This window comes from Podarcis erhardii (genome assembly GCF_964252035.2).
Source record: "Podarcis erhardii genome assembly, chromosome: 3".
NCBI lineage: Eukaryota > Metazoa > Chordata > Lepidosauria > Squamata > Lacertidae > Podarcis > Podarcis erhardii.
Genome location: NC_138507.1, coordinates 40558247 through 40584818, shown reverse-complemented (window position 1 = coordinate 40584818; position 26572 = coordinate 40558247). Strand labels below are relative to the sequence as shown.

At 44.7% G+C, this 26572-nt stretch overlaps 2 protein-coding genes across 2 annotated transcripts in view; one reads left to right on the top strand and one right to left on the bottom strand.

The window, feature by feature from the left end:
* TTK (TTK protein kinase) overlaps positions 1–26572 on the bottom strand; it is a 208864-nt gene that overhangs the window by 36377 nt on the left and 145915 nt on the right. The gene's annotated exons all lie outside the window — the stretch shown is intronic.
* Positions 12504–26572, top strand: part of ELOVL4 (ELOVL fatty acid elongase 4) — a 46958-nt gene continuing 32889 nt past the window's right edge. Inside the window, exon 1 of the mRNA XM_081857536.1 lies at positions 12504–12650. Coding sequence (XP_081713662.1) covers positions 12560–12650 — 91 coding nt within the window. The 5' untranslated portion in view covers positions 12504–12559. The remainder of the gene's footprint in view (positions 12651–26572) is intronic.

The following is a 26572-nucleotide window of genomic DNA, read 5'->3' as shown; positions in this document are numbered from 1 at the left end:
CACAACCACATTGAGGCCATCTCAGTGATAGCCTCGAGAATGTAGACCTCTCGAGAGAGGTGCCTCTAGTACCATATTTTTACAGTTTCTGTTGGTTGCTAAATATGTGCTTCTTTACTCTGGCCTTTGCAAATTGATTAATTGGTTTTACAGGGACCATTGTTTTCCTTTGGGAGTCCTCCTCGCTACCTTTTCAGTCTTTCTACTTCTCTCCTGCCTTTCAGTGACTAACTAGAAGAGCAGGGATGCAAAGAACGACCCCTTTCTGAGTGCTACTCATCTAGCATTACTGGGGTGAGGGAATAAGGGGGCAGTCCAAACATATGCAGCTCTCTCAGCTGTTCCTCATAAGGCTTGGCTTCCAAACCCTTGAGCATCTTGGTCGCCCTGCTCTGCATACATTCCAGCGTGTTAATATCTTTCTTAAATTGTGGTGCCCAGAACTGGACACAAAATTTGAGGTGTGGTCTGACCAAGGCAGAATAGAGTGGTACTATTGTTTCCTTTGACACAGATACTTCTGTTGATGCAGCCTAGAATAGCATTCACTTTTTTTGCTGCTGCATCAAATTACTGATTCATGTTAAGCTTGGGATATACTAAGATCCCTAGATCCTTTTCACATGTACTGCTGACAAGCCAGGTGTCTTCCATCGTAAACTGGTGCAGCTGGATATTCCTGTCTAAGTGTAGAACCTGACATTTGTCCCTATTAAATTTCATTTTATTAGTTTGGGCCCAGTTCTTAAATCAACAGATTGAAGGGCATCTTAAATCCCCCACTCTGTCTTAGCTATCCCTCCCAGTTTAGTCATCTGCAAATTTAATGAGCACCCCCTCAATTCCTTCGTTCAGGTCATTTATGAAGATGTTAAACAACAACGGTCCCAAGACAGCACCCTGTGGTGCCCCACTTGTCAGTTTTCCCCCAAGATGATAAGGAACCATTATTGAGTACTCTTTGGGTTCAGTCAGTAAACCAGCTACAAATCCACCTAACAGCTACCTCATCTAGCCCACATTTTACCAGCTTCTCTGCAAGAATATTATGGGGGACTTTGTCAAAAGTGTTGCTGAAATCAATATACACTACGTCTACAGCATTCCCGTAATCCACCAAGCTTGTAACTTTATCAAAAAAATAAGTTATATTTGTCTGGCATGACTTGTTTTTGAGAAACCCATGCTGGGTCTTAGTAATCACAGCATCCTTTCCTAAGTGCTCAAAGGCTGTTTAATTATCTGTTCTAGGACCTTTCCTGGTATCACTGTCAAGCTCACCGGTTGGTAGTTACCTAGGTCTTCTTTCCCGCCCTTTTTGAAGATAGGGACATTATCTGCCCACCTCCAGTTTGCAGAGACCTCACCTGTTCTCCAGGAATTCTCATAGATAATAGACAGGCTCTGAGATTACATCCACAAGCTCCTTTAGTAGCCTTGGATGCAGCTCATCAGACCCTGGAGATCTGAATTCATTTAAAGTAGCTACCGGTAAGTGTTCCCTTACAACCTCTTTTCATGTCTTGGACTGCAGCTTCCTCCTTCTATCATGTATTCTGTTTATCACCAGGTTGAATACTGCTTTCTTTTTGGGCGAAGTAGGTGTTGAGCGATGGGACATGGATGGTGCTGTGGGTAAAAGCCTCAGTGCCTAGGGCTTGCCAATCGAAAGGTCGGCGGTTCGAATTCCCGCGGCGGGGTGCGCTCCCGTCACTCGGTCCCAGCGCCTGCCAACCTAGCAGTTCGAAAGCACCCCCGGGTGCAAGTAGATAAATAAGGGACCGCTTACTGGCGGGAAGGTAAACGCCGTTTCCATGTGTTGCGCTGGCTCGCCAGATGCAGCTTGTCACGCTGGCCACGTGACCCGGAAGGGTCTCCAGACAGCGCTGGCCCCCGGCCTCTTAAGTGAGATGGGCGCACAACCCTAGAGTCTGGCAAGACTGGCCCGTACGGGCAGGGCTACCTTTACCTTTACCTTTAGGTGTTGAGCAGTTCTGACTTCTCTCTGTTACCAAGTAGCATTTCTCCATCTTCTCTATGCAGAGAACCTACCACTTGCTTGTATTTCCTCTTGTTTCAAACATAGCTGAAGAAATCTTTTTAAATTATTTTTAACCTCTCTTGCAAGCTTGAGATCATTCTGAGCTTTGGCCTGCCTGCCTGACTTCTCCCTGCAACTGTGGCTACTTTTGTATACTCCTCCTTCATGATTTCCCCCTTCTTCCACTTCTTATATCTTCGCTCATCTCTAAGCTCCTTATACAGCCACACCGGTTTCTTTGGATGCCTCCCACTTTTCATTCTTGTTGATATTGCCTGCATTTGTGCCTTCAAAATTTTACCTTTAAGAAACTCCCATTCACCTTGGACTCCCTTCTGAGTATTTCTGACCATGGGATCTCACCCAGTAGTTCTTTGCCTTCTTAAAGTCCAGAGTGCATGTCCAACTACACTCAACTTTCCCTTGCCACTGTATCATGAAATCAGGAGGTCATGATCAATTCCTCCCAAGTTCCCCAGTACCTCCACTTCATCAATCAGTTACTCCCTGTTGGTGAGGACCAGGTTCAAGTTAGATGATCCTCTTGTTGCTCCTTCCACCTTCTGGGAAATGAAACTGACATCAAGGCAATAGAAGAATTTGTTGAACCTTACATTTTTGGCAGAGTTTGAGTCCCAATAGATATCAAGGGAGTTGAAGTCTCCCATGACTACTGTATCTCTCCTTTTTGAATGCTTGGTAATCTGCTCTAGGAAGGCATCATCCAAGTCTTCAGTCTCGTTTGGCGGTCAATAGCAGACCTGCACAGTAAGGTCACTGCTATTTCTTTCTCCTACAATTTGTACCCATATCTGCCTTCTGTGCTCCAGGTAATGGATCTCTTCACAAGTGTACACATCCTTTACGTATACTCCTCCTCCTCCCTTCCTGTTCAGTCTATTTCTTTTGAACAGGTTATACCCCTCAATTTCTACATTCCAGTCTTGAGTCTTATCTCACCAGATTTCAATAATGCCTATTAGGTGTTAAGTGCTCCAATTGGTCCTGTATGTGGGTTTCCCATAAGCATCAGATTACCTTCTTGAGAAAATTGTATGGTTCTGAATGACTCGTCTTCCTGCTCCCAGACAGATATGAAGCATGACTTCAGCCATATTAACACCTTTTAGATAGACAAGCCCTTGACCTATTCCTTAACCTTGCCAAGAATAATGTATAATTATTGGAAGCACTCTGTCAACAGGACTAGATAAGAATCCTTCAAGGCCTACATTTTGAGGCCCCTCCTTTGAAATTGCTGATCTGCTATTCTCTTCCTGTTTCACTGCTATTAAAGCCAGGATGTCTATGTTCATGCCACACATTCTTATTTTTTATTGGATATTATTTTCCCGATTTATCACCCAGGGTGGTGTACAACATTAACAACAGAGCATAATAATAAAAACATAACACATAGCATAATGATAGACAGCATAATGATAAAAGAATCATAATAACAGTCCCCTCCCCACACACATATTTAACATGCTTTAGATTATTTAGTAGCCGAATGCAAGGGTAAAGAGGAATGTTTTTGCCTGGCGCCTCAAAACATATATTGGTTCACCAGGCAAGCCTCTCTGAAGAGAGCATTCTACAAACCTCTCGGAGAGAGGGGACATAGAGCTTGTCTTGGATGACAAGCACAGGGTCCGGGTCAGTCTGTATAAAGTATTGAGGTCCTGAGCCATGTAAGGCCTTATAGGTCAACACTAGCACTTTGAATTGGGCCCAGAAACTAATTGGCAGCCAGTGCAGTTGGGCCAGGATTGGTGTTATATGCTCAATATATGTCTTGTTCTGGTGAGTAATCTGGCCATTGAATTTTGCACCAGTTGAAGATTCTGAGTATCTTCAGAGACAGCCCCATGCATGACGCATTGCAACAATCCAACCTAGAGGTCACCAAAGCTTAGCCCCATGTTCATACATGTGGGTCACAGGGATTGTACCCTCCCCCCATAGCATTACTGCTTCTATTGCAGAGCTACACTGTCTCAAGTGCAGTTTTGAGGGTTTCGTAGATGGCATGTTAGGAATGATATCGCCTTGTTTGTGGTGTTTATGATGAAGCCCTTCAACACTGCCAAATTTTTCATTTATATTGGCTCAAGAGAAGGCCCTACCCAGTGACACTGCATCACTACATGTTACATAAATTACAGGGACAGATTTGAAAATAAATGCTGTTCATAGCAAGCAGGCAGAGAACATGTAGCAGCAGGGTCAACAGAACACAGGAAATGTATCCCCCCATATCATCTGCGGATAAAACCAGGCCTACCAAGCCCAGCACAGGCTGTGGAGGTTTGCATCAACACTCTCTTTGCAAATTCAAGGACACTTGGTGCAGATTTTGCAAAAATTATGGCCAACTTGAGCAAGTATACCATTTAAAATCCACTAGGAACTGCAATAGATCCTGACTGTATGGCGGTGAAGTCCAGAAGTTGTATCAGTTTCAGCATGCCTATGGATTCTGCAATTTTTCCAGATGTACTCATAAATGAAAATGGATTCTGGTTCTGGATTATCAATAATCAATAAAGATGCCTTTCATCACATTTTATCTCGGGATCCGTTGCCAGAGTTGAGGCCAACAAGTATACTTTGTGATTACAATGAGAAGGTGGTTGACACTGCTAGAAGCTGTGATGTGAATGTGCTGTATGGCTCTTTCAAAGGGAAGCTTCAACTCAACATTGCAAAGGGACAGTGTGAGAGCCTCTTGGGAAGGAACTGAATCGGACCACTAGGAATCAGTGTCCAAGGAATTCATGGCATCACTGCAAGCCAAGTTGTCAACAGATTTCCCAGTGTTTTCTCTGAGGAACTGGGAGCTTACAATGGGGAGTCAGTGTCATTCCATCTGGATCCATTGAGGGAGATCTTGAGCATCTCATCAAACAATAAGTCTTAGAACCAGTTACACACACCCAGTAGGCTGCACCAATAGTGCCACTATTAAGCCTAATGATAAGGTGAGACTTTAAGAGATTGCAAATGCACAGGGAATATGCCACTTACACCGTATCAATAAGCCTATGCATTCTGTGCTGGAGTCTTTTGCTCAGTTTTTACGACAATACACTTGTCCATATAATAATTATTATTATTTATTATTCATACCTAAAAACTTCCCTAAACAGGGATGCCTTCAGATGTCTTCTAAAAGTCAGATAGTTGTTTATTTCCTTGCCATCTGATGGGAAGGCATTCCACAGGGTGTTCGCCGCTACCGAGAAGGCCCTCTGTCTAGTTCCCTGTAGCCTCACTTCTCACAGTGAGGGAACTGCCAGAAAGCCCTCGGAGCTGGACTTCAGTGTCCAGGCTGAACGATGGGGATGGAGATGCTCCTTCAGGTATACTGGGCCAAATCCGTTTAGGGCTGTTAAAGGTCAGCACCAACACTTTGAATTGTGCTCGGAAACGTACTGGGAGCCAATATAGGTCTTTCAGGACTGGTGTTATGCGGTCTTGGCAGCCACTCCCAGTCACCAGTCTAGCTGCCACATTCTGGATTAATTGTATTTTCCAGGTCACCTTCAAAGGTAGCCCCACGTAGAGTCCATTGCAGTAGTCCAAGCAGGAGATAACTAGAGTATTCACCACCCTGGCAAGGCAGTCCATGGGCAGGTAGGGTCTCAGCCTGTGTACCAGATGGAAATGGTAGACAGCTGCTCTGGACACAGAATTGGCTTGTGCCTCCATGGACTGCTGTGAGTCCAAAATTACTTCCAGGCGGTGCACCTGGTCCTTTGGGGGCACAGTTACCCCATTCAGGACCAGGGAGTCCGCCACACCTGCCTGCCCCCTGTCCCTCCAAAACAGTACTTCTGTCTTGTGAGGATTCAACTTCAATCTGTTAGCTGCCATCCATTCATCAACTGCCTCCAGTCACTCACACAGGACCTTCACCGCCTTCACTGGTTCTGATTTAAAAGAGAGATAGACCTGGGTATCCTCCACATACTGATGAACACCCAGGCCAAACCCCTGATGATCTACAAGTCTACAAGTCAGGAAGAACAATTTCTAAGGCTGATGCCCTGAGCCATCTGCCATTATGGAAACCAGATTGTGATGTGCTACCTCCAATGGAAGTTTTGATGTTGGAAGCCCTTCCATGTGCACCTCTTCAACCTGATCAAGCTGCAGTAGTAACTTCTTCAGATCTTCTAGTACTTCGTGTCTTTCTGGGGGTGGTGTGGGTGGTCAGTTGCAAAACTGTCTGATGAATTCAAGTTATTCACTAGCCACCAACACGAGCTGTCTGCTCATAAAGGATGTATTTTATGGATAAACCATGTTGTTATCCTAGAATGTAATTGTCAAACCATCTTGCCCACACTTTGTGCAGCATATGCATGAATCATATGCATGAAAGCTTTGGATAATAGCTATGTCTGGTGACCTGGAATTGACTCTAACTTTGTAACTGTGTATCTGAAGAAGTGTGCATGCACACGAAAGCTCATACCAAGAACTGACTTAGTTGGTCTTTAAGGTGCTACTGGAAGGAATTTGTTTTGTTTTGTAAAGATTGTCAATGAGTGCAGCACATGCCAGGCTACTTGGCATAACCTACCAAAGACATCTATGTTCCCATGAGATGGTCAAGACAATATTGATTTTGCAGGACCATTTCAAGGGACTAACTTCTTGACTGTGGTGAACTCCTTCTCAAAAAGGCTTGAAGGGCTCTTAGTCCCATCTCAAACATCTGCTGCAACCATCACAACCTTGCAACAATTATTTGCAACACATGGATTGCCAGATGCTGTAGCCTCTGACAATGGGTCTGTGTTCATATCAATGGAGTTCAGTGAATTTGTGGACCACCTTATCCAAGCTGTCGCCATTGCACCTCATTATCCTCAAGCAAATGGCCAAGTTCAATGGATGATGCAGACAACAAAGGACGCTGTGAAGTGGATTGTCCAGAGTATAGATGGATTGGTGTGGCATCACCATGTTTATCAGTTGAGTAGGCGTTCTTCTCCATGGATGGAATGTATATTCCTACTCTTCAAGGTTGGGAATTGCACCATTTCCTCCACCCACATTTGCCTCTGGCCCCAACCACTACTGGCATTCACCCCCACCCCACCCCACCCCAGAGATTGACCATAAGAGATTGTGGCTGACCCATGGCTTGAAAAAGTTTCCTCATCCCTATTCTAGAGTGGAGAAGTAATAGAGGAGAAAAGGAGGCTGCTCTTTGGCACGGGCGCTTTAGCAAAGGAGTGAGCAGGGCCAGTGTGTGCTTGTTCACTCCCTTTGCGCAGCAGTGCTTGCCCCACCCAGAGGAAGACAGGAGGGGACTGACTGAGCAGGGGGTTCACAGTAGCAGCAGCAAGGGACAAGTTACCACTTCTCTGCCAGAAAGAGAGACTGGGAGCTGGCAAGCCAGCAGAGGTTGCTACAGGGGCCAGTGCCACCTCTTCTTCCTTCCCCTCTATGTCGTCTCTCCCTCCTTCCCTCTCTCTCCCTCTCTCTGGGTCCCAGTGCAGTGCCCAACACTGCTCACCTGCTCGCTCCTTGCCCTATGCGCACCTGCCCAAAGGCAGAGAGCAGGTGACAATCAAGCAAAGATGTCTATTCCTTGCTGCCACTTGATTGCAGTAGGTGAGTGAGGAAGAGTGGCACTTGTGGCACCTCCCTGACATGATGGGCAGCAGCCGAAAAATATGTGGTTCTGCCAGTGTGGGATAGTTTTTAGGGCACTGGCTTTCAGCTGGTGGGTTGGGACTTCCTGTAGGGTCACGGCCTGAACTACAATGAGTCACAACAGCAGTGCTACCAGCCTACAGATATATGGTAGGAAAAAAATTGATCCCTAAATGCATGTTTGGGTTGAAGATAGATCCTGGGTCTGAAAAGACTTCTGGGTTAGAATGTTGGACTAGGCCCCAGGAAGCTAAGGTTCAGATCCTTGCCCAGCCATGAAGTGGAGACCTCATTGATTCATAATTTTATTTATTTGTTTCATAGAACGTACAGGTGAAACGTACAGGAAAATTAGAATATCGTGAAAAAGTTCATTTATTTCAGTAATTTAACTTAAAAGGTGAAGCTAATATATGAGATAGACTCATGACATGCAAAGCGAGATATGTCAAGCCTTTATTTGTTATAATTGTGATGATCATGGCATACAGCTGATGAAAACCCTAAATTAACAATCTCAGAAAATTAGAATATTAAATGAAATCAGCAAAACAAGGACTGCAAATAGAGCAATATTGGACCTCTGAGAAGTAGAAGCATGCACATGTACTCAGTACTTGGTTTGGGCCCCTTCTGCATCAATTACTGCTTCAATGCGGTGGGGCATGGATGCCATCAGCCTGTCTCACTGCTGAGGTGTTATGGAAGACCAGGAAGCTTCAATAGCAGCCTTCAGCTCTTCTGCATTGCTCGGTCTGATGTCTCTCATCTTTCTCTTGGCAATGCCCCATAGATTCTCTATGGGGTTCAGGTCAGGCGAGTTTGCTGGCCGATCAAGCACAGTAATCCCATGGGCATTGAACCAGGTTTTGGTACTTTTGGCAGTGTGGGCAGGTGACAAAGTCCTGCTGGAAAATGAAATCAGCTTCCCCATAAAGTTCGTCTGCGGAAGGAAGCATGAAGTGCTCCAAAATCTCCTGGTAGATGGCTGCGTTGACCCTGGACTTAATGAAGCACAGTAGACCAACACCAGCTGATGACATGGCTCCCCAAATCAGCACAGACTGTGGAAACTTCACACTGGACTTCAAGCATCTGGCATTATGTGCCTCCCCATTCTTCCTCCAGACCCTGGGTCCTTGGTTTCCAAATGAGATGCAAAAGCTGCTCTCATCAGAAAAGATATCTGGGGAGCCATGTCATCAGCTGGTGTTGGTCTACTGTGCTTCATTAAGTCCAGGGTCAACGCAGCCATCTACCAGGAGATTTTGGAGCACTTCATGCTTCCTTCCGCAGACGAGCTTTATGGGGATGCTGATTTCATTTTCCAGCAGGACTTTGTCACCTGCCCACACTGCCAAAAGTACCGAAACCTGGTTCAATGCCCATGGGATTACTGTGCTTGATCGGCCAGCAAACTCGCCTGACCTGAACCCCATAGAGAATCTATGGGGCATTGCCAAGAGAAAGATGAGAGATATCAGACCTTGATTGATGCAAAAGGGGCCCAAACCAAGTACTGAGTACAGTGGTGCCTCGCAAGATGAAATTAATTCATTCCGCGAGTCTCTTCGTCTTGCGGTTTTTTCGTCTTGCGAAGCACCCCTATTAGCGGCTTAGCAGATTAGCGCTATTAGCGGCTTAGCGGCTATTAGCAGCTTAGCGGCTTAGAAAAAGGGGGGGAAAGGGAAAAAACTCGCAAGACACGCAAGATGTTTTCGTCTTGCGAAGCACCTCAAAAGACGGAAAACTCTTTCGTCTAGCGAGTTTTTCGTCTTGCGAGGCATTCGTCTTGCGGGGCACCACTGTACATGTGCATGCTTCTACTTCTCAGAGGTCCAATATTGCTCTATTTGCAGTCCTTGTTTTGCTGATTTCATTTAATATTCTAATTTTCTGAGATTGTTAATTTGGGGTTTTCATCAGCTGTACGCCATGATCATCACAATTATAACAAATAAAGGCTTGACATATCTCGCTTTGCATGTCATGAGCCTATCTCATATATTAGTTTCACCTTTTAAGTTGAATTACTGAAATAAATGAACTTTTCCACAATATTCTAATTTTCCAAGTCTCACCTGTATATACTGCTTGGCTGTACAAAGAAGAAGCAGCTCAGTGGACTACAAAAAGAATTAACAATAAAATTATCAGTAAAAACAATTTTAAATTTCCAGCAAAAAAACTAAAAACATATCAGCATTCTAGATATCTGGATAGGCTTGTCTAAATATTTTTTTTTTTAAATTATCAGGTGCCTAAAAAAAGAGTACAGTGATGGCGCCTGCTTGATGTCAATAGGCAGAGAATTCCGAAGTGTAGATGCTGTCACACTAAAAGATCGATTTCTTACAGATTTGGGGATGATATTATGTGGCACTTGTAGCAGTGCTACTTCCACAGAACGAAGTGGTCAAGAGGGAATATATGGGGATAAGGTGATCTCGCAGGTAAACTGATCCCAAGTCCTTAAGGGCTTTGTATACCAATAGGAACACCTTGAGCGTGGCCCAGTCGCAGATTAGCAGCCAGTGCAGATCTCTTAGCACACGTGTTATATGCTGACAAGTCCTTGCTCCTGTCACCATTCATGCTGCAGTATTCTTCACTAACTGCAGTTTGTGGCTCCAGCGCAAGGGAAGCCCCACACACAGTGCATTACAGTAACCCAGTCTTGAAGTAACCAATTCATGAAATCCTGTGGCCAAGTTTTCCCAGTTCAGGAATGGTCATAGCTGTCGTACCAAATGCTTCTGGCCACTGAGGCTACCTGAGACTCCTGTGGCAGAGCTGGATGCAGAAGCACCCCAAGCTGCGAACCTGCTCCTTCGGGGGAGTCCAGGGTAGGGAGTTGACCCATTTCTTAGATATGGGAACTGCCTACCCACAATACCTCTGTCTTGGCAGCTCAGCTTGTTTTGCTTCATCTGTTGTCCCATTGCATTCAGGCACTGACCCAGGGACTGTATGGCCTCGCCTGTTAATTATGTCAAGGAGAAATAGAGCGGGGTGCATTTGCATTCTGGCGGCACCTTGCCCCCAAGCCAACCAGTGACCTTCATATTAAATAGCCTTGGAGATAAAATCATGTCCTGCAGCCAGGGCTGAGCTGCCTATGAGGTGGCGGCAGCTTCCAAAGACATCTCACAATCGGTACACTCTGTGAGATCTCGCTGGAACCCACCATTATCGTCACAGCTTTGTGGGCGCTGCCATGCATCCCAGTGGTGGCATGGTGGGGTCGCAGCTTCCCATTTCACCTCAGGTGGCAAAACACAACACATTGCCCCTGCCTCTGACACCAGGGGGCTGAAAAGCACTCTCCAGATGCTACTTTCTGGACACGGTCTCAAAGGTGGGATTGGAACCACTGTAGTAAAGTGCCCCCAATTCCCATTTCCTTGGAGCCAGTCCAGGAAGATGCCATGGTCGATGGATGGTATCAAATTCCAATAAGAGATCCAGAAGCAGTAGCAGCAAGGTCTCACTCTTCCTGTCCCACTCTCTGCAAAGGCCATCCATCAGGGTGACCAAGCCCGACACAGTCCCGCGGCCAGGCCTGAACCCAAATTGGAATGGGTCAAACTAATCTGTGTCATGGACTGGTAGTCTAAGAGGTCCAGAGCTGGTTTCTTTGGGAACTGTTGCACCACAACCACAGGTAATGAAGTGTTTAACTACACTGTGGACCCAACCAAGTCAGCCCACTTCTGCTAGATTTAATAAGCCAGGAAAGGTGGCCCTCACCTGATAATTATGTTATGGAGGAATAGAGGGCATGTGGCTAAATGTCTAGAGGGCATGTGGCTAAATGCTGCCAGCACCGTGCCCACAGCAGCAGATTGCGCAAGCAGAACCTGATCCCACTACACATTCTCAACAGTGGCACCAGCCACTTCAGCTGGAGCTGCCACAAGTGCAGAATCAAGATCACTGTGAAGTCAAAAGACCCCACAAAAGGCCCTTATTTCCTTCTTCTACCAGTAGTTTTAAACGTTTGTTTCTACATTTAGTCGCTTCGAGTTGCTTTTGTGAAAAAGGCAACAAATCCGCATTGAGGTCTCTCGGCGCAACCTATCTCACATGCGTACCAAGGGCGGGAGGAGGGTGCATGCCAATCGGAGTGGCTTGGTGGAAAGGAATATAAATAAACAGGCAAAGGAGTGGGGCGACACGGTCTCTTTTGGGGTGTGGGGGGTCACACCGCCTGAAGGGTCCCCCAGTGCCAGCGCTCCTCCGTGGCAGCTGGTCAAGACATGGCAACCGGGGAAACCCACCCAGGCCAGCCGCTGCAATGGGGGCCTTATGCGTCTGGCCTTAGGGACGCCCCGCACTGGGATCGAGCGAAGAGACCAAGCAATCCCGCCCCCGCCGCGATCCATAAAGCAGGTGGTTCAGCTCCGAGCGCGCGCGCCCCCGCCCCGGGTCTGTGCGCGTGCGCCTGGACGGGCGCTTTGTGCACTGCCCCCGGGAAAGGCGACGGCCACGTGACGCAAGCCGAGCTAAGCGCCCCTCTCCATCCCAAGGTGCCTCAGCCTCGGCGCTTGTTCTTCTGCCTTTTCCCTCCCTCCCTGGCCCCGGGGACGGGAGTCGTCTGAAGCGAGGCGGGGCCTGCAGATAGATACCCAGAGACAGAGATTTAAATTTCATTCTCAGCAAGAACAGCAGCAGTAGCGGCAGCAGCAGCAGCAGCAGCAGCCCCGGCGCACAGCGACAGACGCGCGCGCGCCTTGACCAGTCCCGCCGGCTCCTCTGCCGCCGCCGCCGCCGCCGCCGCTGCTCGCTCGCTCGCTCGCTTGCCCTGCCTGCCTGCCTGCCAGCCGGCCAGCCAGCCAGCCAGCCATGGGCCACTCCGCCGCCGGGGAGCCGGGCCTCATCGCCAACGTGGTGAACGACACCTTGGAGTTCTACCGCTGGACCTGGACCATCCGAGGTAACCGAGCCCGTGTGCGCGCCCGCCGGCCAAGCGACGCGCTGCCAAGCCTTTGTTAAGCTCCCCGCAGCCTCCTTCTCCGCACCCGCCTTCCCTGCAGGCTCCTTATCCCAGGCCGAGTTGCATCCTCTTAGCGCGCCTGGCTGGCCACAAAGCACCTGCCGCCGCCGCCGCCGCCGCCTTCTCCTCCGCCCTCCCTTGCTGATCCCGCCGCCGCCGCCTCAGCTCCATCCCCGTCTCCCTGCATCCCCTTCCCTCGTCCAGGCCGCAAAAGGACGGCCAGGCAGCAGCCCCCACCCGCGCCCCGTCTCCAATTCCTCGCCTGCTGTCACTGTCACACAGCGGTCAAAATGGCTCCGTGGCTTCTGGGAAAGCGGGTCTGCCAGGAAGGTTGCGACGCGGATCTGGATCTGGCTTTAGATGGGGCCTGTTGAAGCGCTCTCTCCCCCACCCCACCCCCAGCAGCCAATAGCTCTGAAAGTGGATGTTTTCGGTGTGGTCTTTCTTCTTTTTCTTTTCACTTCACCGTCATTCCCCTTAGGGGGACCGCCAGCTAGAAGTGCAGCAGGAGGAGCAGGCTCCGTTTAAGTTTGCTGCATAAGGTTTTCTTGCAGCAGCTCCCACGCAGCTGCCTGAATATTGGGTGGAAACTGCAAATATGCATACATAAACGTACATATACAGATACTGTATATATTGAATGTAAACAGATTCCCCACCCCATTGTGACTGATTCCAATTCCTTTGTACTGGAGACTTGGCTGCGATGGTAACCATGTTAAGTGCTGGTCACTGTGTTCCATCAATGCATAGCGGAGCTTTCCAAGCAAACTGGGAACGTGCCAATCACGTTGCTGCTCTTGGGCCCAGGCCCACAATGAGAAATGGAGATGTTTGCAAAGTGTCTCTCTCCCCCCCCCCCCCGCATTGTTACAGGGTTCGCTTTGGGAACATGTGGAGGACACACTGGGAAAACAGCCCAGGGGTCATTTGCCATCATGACACATTAGATATTAGGCTTAAGGCAGATCCCATTTTGGTAAGATAGACTGGTTTGCACTGTAATCTGAATGTTATAGCAGAGTTTCGTCAGATGGCTATGTGTGATTTATTTAATTTAAATGAAATGGAGTTCAAGGCCTGGTCTCACATTTCATTTTATAAGGTGTAGGTTCTCCCCCCCTTTCCCTTCCCCTTCCCCTCCCCATTTTCAAGATGAGATGTTATTGCAGAATTGATGCTGGATAGATCAATATCCATCAAGTAGGATCAGTAATAAAATAGCTACAGCTGGAATTTGGAAGAAGGCCAAAGAGTCAGAAAGGTACTGTGCAATAGAAGTCAGTCCCACTTAGGTCAGTGAGATTTACTCCCAGGTAAATGGGCATAGGATTGCAGTCTTCGAGTTGCTTCACATATGCAGTGGCAAGGATGTTGGTCAGTATTTGTACATACAATTCAGGCTTATGTAGGGCATACCTGAACAACACACTAAACAATATTTTTTAATACATACTCATTAAAGGGCAGAGATGCACTTAATGAATGTGTATGACTGCATTTATCTTAAAGAAGGCAGGACTGTCTTTTATGTACACGTTTTACTCTTAAGTATCACTTCTGCACAGCTGTAAAGATTGTCAGGTACTTACTGAATGCCAAGATGGCTCTACAATGAACCTATGATGGATTTCACTGCTATGGAATCCAAGTGGCCTTGGTTATAGATCCCAGTAACTCATTACTGCATGAGCTGCCTTCATTCCTATTCCCATCCCTTTCTGCCTGATCTCACTTTCAGTCATACTTCAGATATATTAACCAACATCTGCATTTCCCCAAAATGTAAAAGATTGAGTAAAATGCTGTAGTTGTATGTTTTCAATGATCCATTTTCATTTCTACAGTGCTTTTATATGATTCTCATTTAACATAAAAGCAAACTGCTGCTCTAGTCATCTCTAAGAAACTTTTAAAGACAAGGTTTTAATAGCAAAGTAGTTTTATTGTCCTAATTAATAACTACTTTGCCTCAGAATTGCTAGAGTTTACATTGCACAAATCAGCAACAGCCAAAATAACAGCTCTTATAGAAGAAGGTAGACTATTAGTGTGGAAGAATTTGGCAGCAGCCCAGAATGCTATGATATGGACTCACTCTGCTGTCTTCCTCTCTTTGAGGAAATACTAATTACAGTATCATTTAGATTGCTGAGAAAATAGTGCCTAACTTATGTTGCTTAGTCAACTGTTTGAGATTGCCATACATAGGTGTCAATTGTATGGCATAATCTGAGATGCCTCTGTGACAAAAACCACACACACCCCAGTTAAAAATGTTAAAGTAGGACATTTTAGTTTATTCATTTTTTGGCTCTTTGGAGAACCATGAGATTGTGGGGACATGGTGTAGCTGTAGGTGAGGAACTATATGCAATTTCAGCTGCTTTCCTAAACATACTGGCCTCCAAATCCATCAAAATTACTTGTAAGCAAGCTCTGAGAGTGTGCTCTTGCAGCCCTTATCGGCGCATGCAGTTTTTTAGAATCAAAATAATATTTGTACAGTATCCTGATGTCACAGTACTGTAGGACGAGTCCTCCAAGCACTGCGGCTGCATCTCTCCATTCATTTAATTGGTTCTTGAAGAAGCCACACCCCAACACTGTTTGAAATAAATGCAGTTCTGTAGCGGCACTGCTAGGGCAGATTGATTTCTCTTTCACCAAATAACATTATTACAGTGCAATGTGCTGGATCATTTGGTTATACAGCACCAACGTTTTTAAATTTATAACAGTATAGCTATTTATTTACTACAGGGGTGGGTAGCTTGTGCCCCTCCAAATGTTTTTGGACATCAGTTCCCATCATCCCTGACTATTGGCCATGCTGCTAGGACTGATGGGAGTTGGAGTCCCAACATCTGGGTGGCTAATGCCCCCCCCCCATACTTAATGGCTGAAGACAACATTGATCTGTGGGCTTCCAGCATGCATTTAACTACCACCCAGTGTTAACTGTTACCTTCCTTTTCCGAAGCTTTATTTTAGAACAAGGATGGAGCAAATTTTGTCTCAGTTGGTAGAGCATGAGACTCTTAATCTCAGGGTCACGCGTTGAAGCCCCACAATGGACGAAGGATTCCTGCATTGCAGGGGGTTGGACTAGATAACCCTTGTAGTCCCTTCCAACTCTACAATTCTGTGATATGATTATATGCTATAACTCTGCATAACCTCTGAGTCACTGTCTATGCTACTGAGAGAGTCAGGAAAGCTTGAGGTGTTGGATGATGCTTTCAATGGGATGGGCACTCCTTTACTCTTTACTCCATATTTTCCTGGCCACATTCTCATGCTTGTTGTAATATTTCCTGAATACTAATCCCTGATGCATGCAAATACTGGTGTTTTTTGTTTCAAAATTGTGGGTTTGTCTATCAGATTGTAGAGCTCCTTGATAATAGCAGTGATGCTACTCAACAGATGAATCAGATCATCTGTTGCTCCGCAGCATCATTTCTCAATCCACATCATCTTGAAATTATACCATGCTGTGGCCTTGCCCAACAGTCATATTGTAAAGGCTTTTGCCATGTGTTAATATTGCTCAGTGAATAAGACATTTCACCATGTTGGAAACATCACTACACAGCAACATTGCACAAGGAATGAATAATTTTTTCCCCTCAGACACCTACACAGTTTCCCTTCATTGTTCTCAGCATTCTCATATTTCTAAAATCAGATTCCTAAATATTTTTTATTGTTCTTTTGCAACTCTAATTAGGTCCCTCAAGGCCAGCTCATGCAACTGTATCACTCATACAATGTGATAATTTTCTGGAAGTTGCTTTCTGGAAGAGATTTCATCAATCACAGAATATAGCATGAATTTCTGTCACAAGTTGACTGCTCAGAAATTGCATCATGGTAAAGCGGAATGTGAATTAGCTGCTTTAATGTTCAAAAATTGTTCGCTGTGTTTCTAATTTCTTGCTTTCTATAAGTTGAGAACCTGCAGGATGTAAGAGATAAGGAAGAATGTTGGGTGAAATTGTGTGTGTGTGTGTGTGTGTGTGTGCATTTATAAACTGGAAATTGAGCAGCTATTGCTTGACTAGGAGGTTAATATAAATCTGAAGTCTTCTGAAAGATTATTAGTAATACTGATATATACCAAGTTATTATTATCAATGTTATACAGCATCTTTATGGCTTTAGTTCCATGTGGTCACTTTATTTTAAAAAAGGCATTAGTCCTGAAAAGGCAGATTTCTGACTAGCAGTTCTGTATAAGTGGTAAAATGACCCAATATATTCAATGAACATAGCTCTGTAGTAAATATATATGCACCCAGTTATTAAGCAATATGAAAAGTAGTGGTGGAAGAAAATCTAAGAATTCTCAGCCATTATTCCAGCTAAGGAGAGCCCTTGTCCAAGAATATTTTTTGCCTCTTGTTTTTTGTTTTTGTTTTTAACCTGTAGACTCCTCACTTCAAAGCACTTGAGCATGATTATAAGTTAATAATATTACTGGGAGAAGTGAACTTCCAAAACCATAAACTCAAACTACAAGTTAATGGGCACACAGAACTCTCCCCAGAACATTTTCCATTCATTTCATTGGAAGGACCAAATCCACACATGCATACCTTCTGTGTATGGATCAGGTGCCTTCATTGAAATCTGTGGGGTGGTCCATATGGGCAAGAGATCAATGTGTAAATCTGAGCGCAGTGATCAAACAGGAGAGCACTTCCAGATGTGTACTGTATGAATAGCTTTGCGCAACATCAGATGCTGAACGTCTTGATGCTGAGTGTCCCTTGATGCTCAGAAGCAGATTTGGGCTTGTGTGTGAAGGGTTGCCAAGTAAAGAGAAAACCTCATGTTTACAGATTACAAATAAATCCCTTTTATAGTTTCAGTTCACCAAGGGGATTGTTCTGGTCTCAGTGATAAGCTGACCTATTCCAGATAGAAAGATAAACTGGGATGCTTGAAAAAGCAGTCCAACTGGCAGGTTCCCCAGAATTGCTATGCAAACTTAGGTTTTATGTACCTCTTGTACCTCTTCCTACATTTTCAAGTTTAACACCTGAATTGCACCATCAGTAGGGTGGGGAGATCCTGTTTTATGATAGAACAATGAACTGAACTCAACAGCAAAATCCTATACATCAGGCTTCCCCAACCTGGTACCCTCCAGATGTTTTAGATACAACCCCTATTAGCCCCAGCCTTGATAGCCATCAATTACGGATGATAGAAGTTGTAGTCCACAATATTTGGAGGTCACCAGGTTTAGGAAGGCAGCTATACTGAATACCTGCATGTGTTCACTCAGAATAAGTCTGCTGAGTTTATTGGGTCTTATGCCCAAGCAAGGTGGTATAGAACTGTACCTGCTTCTTTGTTCTCTGCCACCGCTATATTGTTTTTGACTGAGCATTCATTGGGTATGATGGGTAAATCAGAGTTCTTATTTCCACAACACATTGTCTCATAGTCTCATTTATTGTGGTAATTTGCGGGGATAAAATATAGGTTTGGATCCCAACTCACTTGTGCTTCGCATAGAGCCATTGAAATCACTGAGGCTGAAGTTTCATCACAAATATCAAGTCACATTGATTTTGATGGGCTTACTCTAAGCGTGACTTAACCTAGATAGGTCCAACACATAATATTTAATATTACAGCCAGTAGAGTAATTGAATAGCTATGCATTTTGACTCCAATGTAACTTTGCTCCATGTTCCTTCTAGTTTTGCAGGGACGTTCTCTCAGGAGGCTAATGGCTGTATGAGCAGAACAAATGGAACTGTTTTGCTCCTCAGCATTTTACTAAAGTCAAGGAGGAGAAACCTGTGGCCTTGCAGGTATTATTGGACTCCAACTCTCATCAGTCCTGGCCAGCATTGCCAGTGATCAGGGATAATGGGAGCTAAAGCCCAACAGCATTTTGAGGGCCACAGGTTCCCCACCCATGATTTTGAGCAATTGCTGCAGAGGCAGTATTCATACATCCCTTCAGTTTGATCTCTGTGCATTTCAATATCCTTCCTAGCTTATAGTGCTGGGATAGGAATGGGGTGGAGAGATGTTTCTCAACAGAAACTCAGTGCACACTTCAAAGGACTACAGGTCTGCAGGTGAATAAAGAAGTATTATTCAGTTATATATTTTTCCAGGAAATCTAATCCTGAGATACAGTTCATTGTGCTTTGTGCTTTGCAGTTTTCTTGCCCTGTGGCAATACATTTTCACACGTGACCTAGCCTAGGGAGTGTGCTGACAGAAGAAATAGTGACCGCCCTTTCCCCTGTTCATAGAAGTTATTAGTGAAGGTGCCAAATAGAACGTTAAAAAACAAATTCTGGTGGTGTTACACCACACAAAATGATCCATTAGATTGCAAGTTTATTGGGCCTTTTTACGCAGAAGTCCCTTACTGATCACTGGAGTTTACTTTTAAGTAAGTGTGCATAGGATCATGTTCTTTTACTTGCCAGAGGCGTTTTGAGGTGCTTCAGACTTAACTATAAACTCCCTCCCCACCCTGTGATTACCAAAGTTATATCTAAGACCAAGTGGACAGACAGCTTGCATTGATCCTAAGCAAATTTTTACCATTCAGATAACAAGAAGCAACAAATAACATTCTCCCCATAGCAGTTTGAGGTAAGATTGGGAAGAGTGACCCAGACCCCTGATTTGGATGAGGCAAATGTGTCCCTCTGCCCAACTTTGCCCGATTTCATTGGCCTGAACCACTAGGGGAGTCCAGCTGCTGAACAGCCCAGTGCACCTGCCCCAATGGACAAACACTATATTGCCACCACACAAAGGGGTGGAGAGGAGACAGAGCTGTTGCAATCACATGATGTTAGCAGGCTGGCTCAGGTTGCGGTGGATTCTGTGCTGTGCCAGCTCTGCCTTCTCCTCACCTCCCAAATATGCTATTTCAGGGGTATCCACTTGTTACTGCCACTGAGAATGCCCTCTTCTGGGACGCCACCACCACCATGAACTTCTGAGTTCAGTGAAACTACCAAGAGACCCACCCTCTGCTGATCTGATCCTAGAGAGTCTGTAGGGAAGGATATTTGAGGACTAGGTCAATTAGGGTTTTAAATGCCAGTATAAGCACCTTGAATTGGGACCCAGAAACAAATTGGCAGTCATGGTGGATATGTTCTTATGTATATGACGAGTTAAAGCCTCATTCTTATAACATCAACCCCATTTTAATACAGAAGGCTTATATATTTTGTATTATCATAGAATCATAGAGTTTGAAGGGACCCCGAGTGACATGTTGTCCAATCCCCTGCAATGCAGGAATCCTAACTAAAGCATCCATATTCTATATATTTTGTGGGCTGTTTGGTTACAGCATTACCTGTGGATAAAGAAATAGCTCAATCTGTGGAAATTACCTTTGCCTAGCAATCAAATGGTCACAATTAGATTTTTAAGCACACTTGGCAGGAGGCATGTGGGTGTTTCTAATGCCACCCTTTGCTGAATATTACGATTGTAGTTTACTTGGGAGTTTCTTCTGTGTAACATTTCTATTGAAATGCATGGAAGCTTCAGAAAGGCAGAAACTTTTAATGTAACAATGCCTAGGACACCAGTAGGTTTTGTGCAATTGCTCTTTTGTACAACTCGCATTCATTTCAAGTTGATTATATCCATACTTGGTTGTTGTAGTCTAGCAAGGATAGTGTTTTAATAATTAGGCTCCTCCATATGTGGATCCTCTTTGCAAGAGTAACACTAAAGAATGGAAATTCCAAATCAACACCCCATTGTGTGTGTGTGTATAGTGGAACACAGGGGAAGGAATGTAGCTCAGTGCTTAAGCATCAGCTTTGCATATGGAACATCCCAAGGAAGAGATCCCTCTAGTCTATGAAGTCCTGGAGAGCCGCTGTCCATCAGTTTCAGCAGTTCTGAGCTAGACAAACCAAGGATAGAGCTAGATGGACCAAGTATAAGGCAGCTTCCTATTGTCCTACTAAGCAACAAATGGCAGTCAGCAAGCACCAGTCAAGAGGCTCGCTGAGTGGTCATTAGACAAGTCACAATCTCTTAGCCTTGCTTTTGTCACATGGGTTATTGTGAAATACAATACAATTTCTCTTTTGGGTTATCCGAGCTTTTTGGAAGAGAAATGCAATACAAATAGAGTGAACAAACAAATCAGAGGTAGCAGCACTAGTCATCTTTGGTAAAGGTGATGCTTGTATGCATCAGCATGCAGCTGATTTCTGCTGTAAACAAGGAAAGGTAACTGAGTGGTTTCATAGAATCTTAGAGTTGGAAGGGACCCAAGGGTCTTCTAGGCCAACCCTCTGCAATGCAGGAATCTCAGCTAAAGCATCCATGACAGATGGCCATCCAATCTCTGCTTAAAAACCTCCAAGGAAGGAGAGTCCACCACCTCTCGTGGGAGTCTGTTCCACTGCTGAAGAGCTCTTATTGTCAGAAATTTTTCTGAATGTTGGTTGGAATCTCCTTTCTTGTAACTTGAAGCCATTGCCTCGAGTCCTACCCTCAAGAGCAGGAGAAAACAAGCATGCCACCTTTTCCATGTGACAGCCCTTAAGATATCTGAAGATTTGGTTGGTTGATTGATGTAGTTTAAACCTTAGGACTGTAACATACATGTTTGTGATATAGCATGTGATTTTTGTGTGTTTGACAATTCACTACTGCCTTTCATCTCAGTGACAGACATATGCTGTGTTGTGTTTTTCATGTGTTTTGAGAAGCATAGCTTGGCAAAATTTCTAGGATTTAATCTACAGCATGTATTGTTGAATTAACCAGTTCAACAGGGATGTTGTTTCACAGAACAGGGGCAGCCACACTGCATTTCATTTCCCCAGATGTTTGTCTTAGTTGATTATAATGATATAACTTGTTTTAATTGATGGTGATTCTTCAGTTCTATTGTTTGTTTTATTATTATTTTCATTATCTTGTAATGCCACATGTGAATTGGATTCTTGTGTTTTGCTATATTGCTATTGTTGTTGTTGACTTTTGGATTGATAGGATGACAACATGATATTTGCTGTTGCACATTTTGCCTTTTCTGCGGTCTCTAAACTGCCTTAAATACAGTGATGTAGAAAGGTGGTGGTATACAAATTGAAAATGAAATGCAGGGAGAACTCCCCTTCAAGTTACTGTGCCTGCAAAAATCCTACTCTGACCATTGCAACAGTTGTGTGGTCAAGTTGACAGCATGTATATGATTACTGAAGGAACTAAAGGAAAATAAAAAACAGAAGGTCTTCCCTCCTAGCCTACATAAGGAGGTCAGAATGCTTGCAGTTCAGAGGTGCTATTGCTGCAGGAGTCCAAGTTAATGACACAGGCATCTCTTAATGACACTAAGTATCTCTTAAATGCCACAAAATGTATTTGAAGCTTAAATTGTTTTACGTAAACTAAATCTAGATTCCTTAATATAATAAAGGGCAATAGTCAACTAAGTCCTACTCAGAGTAGACCTATTGACATCAGTGAACCTAAGTTAATCATCTCCATTCACTTCAACAGGTTTGCTTAGAGGAGGACTAGTGTTGAATACCACCCAATAATTTCTCCTGCATAGAAGTCATTGCTTTTATTCCCTCTTCAAGCCCCTTCTGGTTTTGGGAGATAGCGGGGCAAGGGATGGTGATAATTCGCCTCACCTCTTCCTCTGCTTGTGACCCGTCCTGCAGCCCCACCTCCACCTTTGACTGCACGGATCCTTCCCCCCACCCTGTCTCCTGTTTCACAGCTGGCCCCAAGCCCCATAAATCACTAGCCCCTCTCCTGGGCCCACCTCCAGGTCCCCCGCCTCTGTCACACACTTGTCACAGTCCTGCCAGTCCTTGACAATTTATATTTAATTGCTTTTGCAATAAATATTCATTATATTTTCAGCTAGAACTAATATGCTTTCTCTATATTATCCTTTGCATTTCCATTATTGCCATTACTACCACGTATTTCTGAAATGATGCATTTTGAGTTTTAGTGCCCCCGCCCCCTAATTCTACAGTGGCAGAAGTATGGAGGGGGATGTATCCATAGCAATAGTATTAATTTTTCTATTGTTTTTCACATTCTGCGAGCAAATGTTTGGAGAGAGTGCCTTAAATTGCAGCAGCAGTTTTCATTCTCCTGGTGTGTCAAACTTAAGTAGGGTCTTGCTGAAACTGCATTTGTAGGAATTCTGCATTCAGTAGTTACCATATCCAGGTTTGTGGTGGCATCAGAAGCCATGTGGCTGGAATTTTCCTCCAGTTGGCCTCAAGTTCATTAAGGCGGAGTTATTCCGGGAATGTCACTATAATTAAAGGGCAGATATCTGTATTCAACTTTATGACCACATTTGAGGTAGTGTGTGTCAGCGGGTTTCATTTTGACTGTGTTTGCTCAGGATTTAGTTGGAACCACATTTTGGTTGTTGTGGTTGTTGTTCCAATACAATTGTGAACTTAGTACATTAAAGCTAGGAAGCTGTTGATTTTGCCAGTGAGTGTTTTTTTGAATGTTCATTGTGCTTCACTTAGAGCTGGCTTGTTTTCACTAGTCATAGCTAGGATTAACCACAGTTTATGGTTTGAATGACACACTACAACAGAAGCAGAAGCTTCCAGTCTCCTTGCTGTTGTGCCAGAGAAGGAATGGGGAGTAGCATAGTGTGAGATGGAAGGAAGGCTGGGCTCACCCCTAATGCCAAACCAAAAGTGTGTGTAGAGACATATACATATACATATACATATGCAGAGACATATACATGCATATGCCCATAGCTGTCAACTTACAGATTTGAAAATAAGGGACCAGCAGCCTTGAAAATAAGGGACCAGCAGCCAAAATAAGGGACCTGCAGCCTCACCTGTTCCATGCATTCCAGTCTTCCTGTCCTCCTGCAGTCTGGTCAAACTCATGCTGGTAGCTTCGAGAACACTGTCCAACCAACTTTGTAACCAGAGGTTCAACTGAATAGAATCTGAATCACATGCACCACAAGGCCTATGCAGCCTCAACTTAAGATGGCTCCCCGGCCTGGCTTTGCACTGCAAAGTTTGCAGCAGCACGTGCAACAAAATGGCGTCCAGCATTCAAAAACCTCCTCAGCTTGCATTAACTAGCCACACACATGCAAGCTCCACCCCCAGTCATTCTTAGACTTCTTATTGGGTGAGCAACACAGCCAAGCAACACAGTTGGAGCCTCCCTCCTCCCTGGCTGGCAGGGAGGGAGGGAGAGGAGCTGCTTCCTTTGAAATTTAAGGGACATCATTTAAGGGACATTTAAGGGACATCCATCAATAAGGGACAGCAGCGGGACACAGCGCTGGGATAAGGGACTGTCCCTTCAAATAAGGGACACTTGACAGCTATGCATATGCCAGATGAAGATAATGTTGAGTGCACCTGCAGAAGGGGGTGGATGGAAGCTAGAAATGGATTGATCACCATTTCCTATCCATGCCAGTTTTGAATGTGTTCATTTATAGGTCTGTTTTGTCCCACTTCCACATTAATCTGCAACTTTATTTTTAAAGCTTGGCACAGAAATTGGTAGTTTAAATACATATATTAGAACACATTTTCTAACAAACTATGCCATTCTAAATGTATTTTCTCTTACTGTACACCAGGGCTTCCCAAACTTGGGTCTACAGCTGTTGTTGGACTACAACTCCCATCACCCCTAGCTAGAACCAGTGGTGAGGGATGATGGGAATTGTAGTCCAAAAAGAAACCAACGTTTGGGAAGCCCTGGTGTATACATTACTAAACATATTGAATATTAAAATACACATTTTGGGATTTCTTTGAATTAAGAAGTGCAAAATCTGAAGGATAATGTCAGGGTGGGTGTCAGAAGCAAGTCAGCAATAACTCACAAGCTGTCAGTGAAGTTAATTTTTTATTCAAAGAAACAAAATAGCTCAGGCCTAGTGAGCACAGCAACTCTTTCCAGAAGATCTTACCCCAATGAGGCAGTTGTGAGGACAGAAGGTTTCCACCTTCCCACAGCAATCTAAGGCTCCTGTTCCCCTGGGTCCTTCCCAAGCAATCTGAGACTCTGACTCCTTGTTAGTCTCTGCTTTGCTCTCTTCATACCTTTCTGGGCTCTGGGAAACCAGGGGGAGGGAAACTGGCCACAGCAGGAGGCAGAGACCCCCTGGATTCTTCAGCAGCCTGCCTAATCTCTGCCTCTTGGGCCCCCTTCCACTTCTCCAGCCTCCACTTCTGCCTCTGATTCTGGACTGCTCTGTGCCACAACCTCTTCCTGCTCACTAAACCTTGCTCTCTCTTCAGCTTCCGACACCTCCTCCTCCCAGTCTGCTCCCTCTTCTCCCTCTGACCACTCATTGTTGTCCTACCACCACTCCCTGGGCTCTGAGCCTTCTCCCCTTGGGGGTTCCTCCTATCGCTCCTCTGCATCCAGCCAGTCCATGACAGATAACTGTATTCCTATCCAGTGGCGTAGCGTGGGGGGTGCAGAGGGGGCCGGCCGCACCGGGCGCAACATCTGGGGGTTAGGGAAATCCACGGGTTAGGGGGCGCAAATCCACGGGTTAGGGGGCGCAAATCCATGGGTTAGGGGGCGCAAATTACTTGCCTTGCCCCGGGTGCTGATAACCCACGCTACGCCACTGTTCCTATCTGCACATTAATCCAGGAGGTGCAGATCAAATAATCACTTTGAAATGCAGACCAAACAAAATTCCTGAGCATTCCTAGCAGAAGATGACTTTCCTGCTCTCCTCAGCAGCTTCATGTGTCCTCTTTCTTAGAGAAGGCCCTTTTGTCCAATTTTTTCACAAACTTCCCTTTCCCTCAGCCCACCACCACAGCCCACACCATTTAGCATGGTCCCCAGTCCTTATGGTGACCCTTCAGATTAAACTCCCCATCCTTTAGATACCAGCACACTGGTATCTAAAGGGAAAGAAACTGAATAAGTTCAAAGGTCATTTTCAGTAAATATGTATGCAGGAATTGTAGTAATAAAATTGATTCTGTTAGGGGAATGTCCCAACAGAATATTGTTAAATTAGGTGCAGTGATGAGCATCTGCGTTGCATTTGATTGACAGGCAATTCTACAATTTTTTATGACAGGCATGCTTTCTACCATAAGTTATTTGATTTAAGAGGAGTTGAAAATTTGTAGTGAAGCTTCACCCATGTTCTTCAATATAGCACCATGCCCATTTATTTGGAAGTTTAAGAACATATTCTTATAAACATTGTATGCCCAGTTACTTACAGGATGCTAGCTGGAGCCTTGTGAAATGTTTTGTTGCTGTCAAATACAAATGCTTGTGTGAGTCTTTAAATATATATGAACAAACAAACAAACAAACAAACAAACATGAATCCTCTGGATTTCTTTGTCATTTTTTAAATTAGTGATAGACTCTCAGTGAGATAACAGAACCAATGGAGAGTGACAGAAGAATATCCGCAAAACACTCTTTATTCACTAGCATAACAAGAAGATCAGATGTTTCAGTAATATCAGTCAGAACGTACTTTGGACTGATAAGTTATTTAAAATTGTTCTAATGGATACTCAAAGATTTTTTGAAAAGCCGTTACAGAGAAAAGTGCATCCTGGAAGGGCTATAAAGATTTCTTCACAGTGAATGTTTCCCTCTTAGTAATGCAATTGCAGACATCATAAGGAGCCATGCTGATTGGACGGAGGCATGTGCTAGATTGGCCCTGTAAGTGCCTTTGCTCTGAAAATAGCAGCCATCGCTATTAATACTTAGTAAGGCTTCCCAGATGAATTAACATGTAGTGGTTTATAGCTAAGGAATTAATTTGCTTTTTGTATGAATATTTAACTTTTAAAAATGCTGATGTAATATATGAG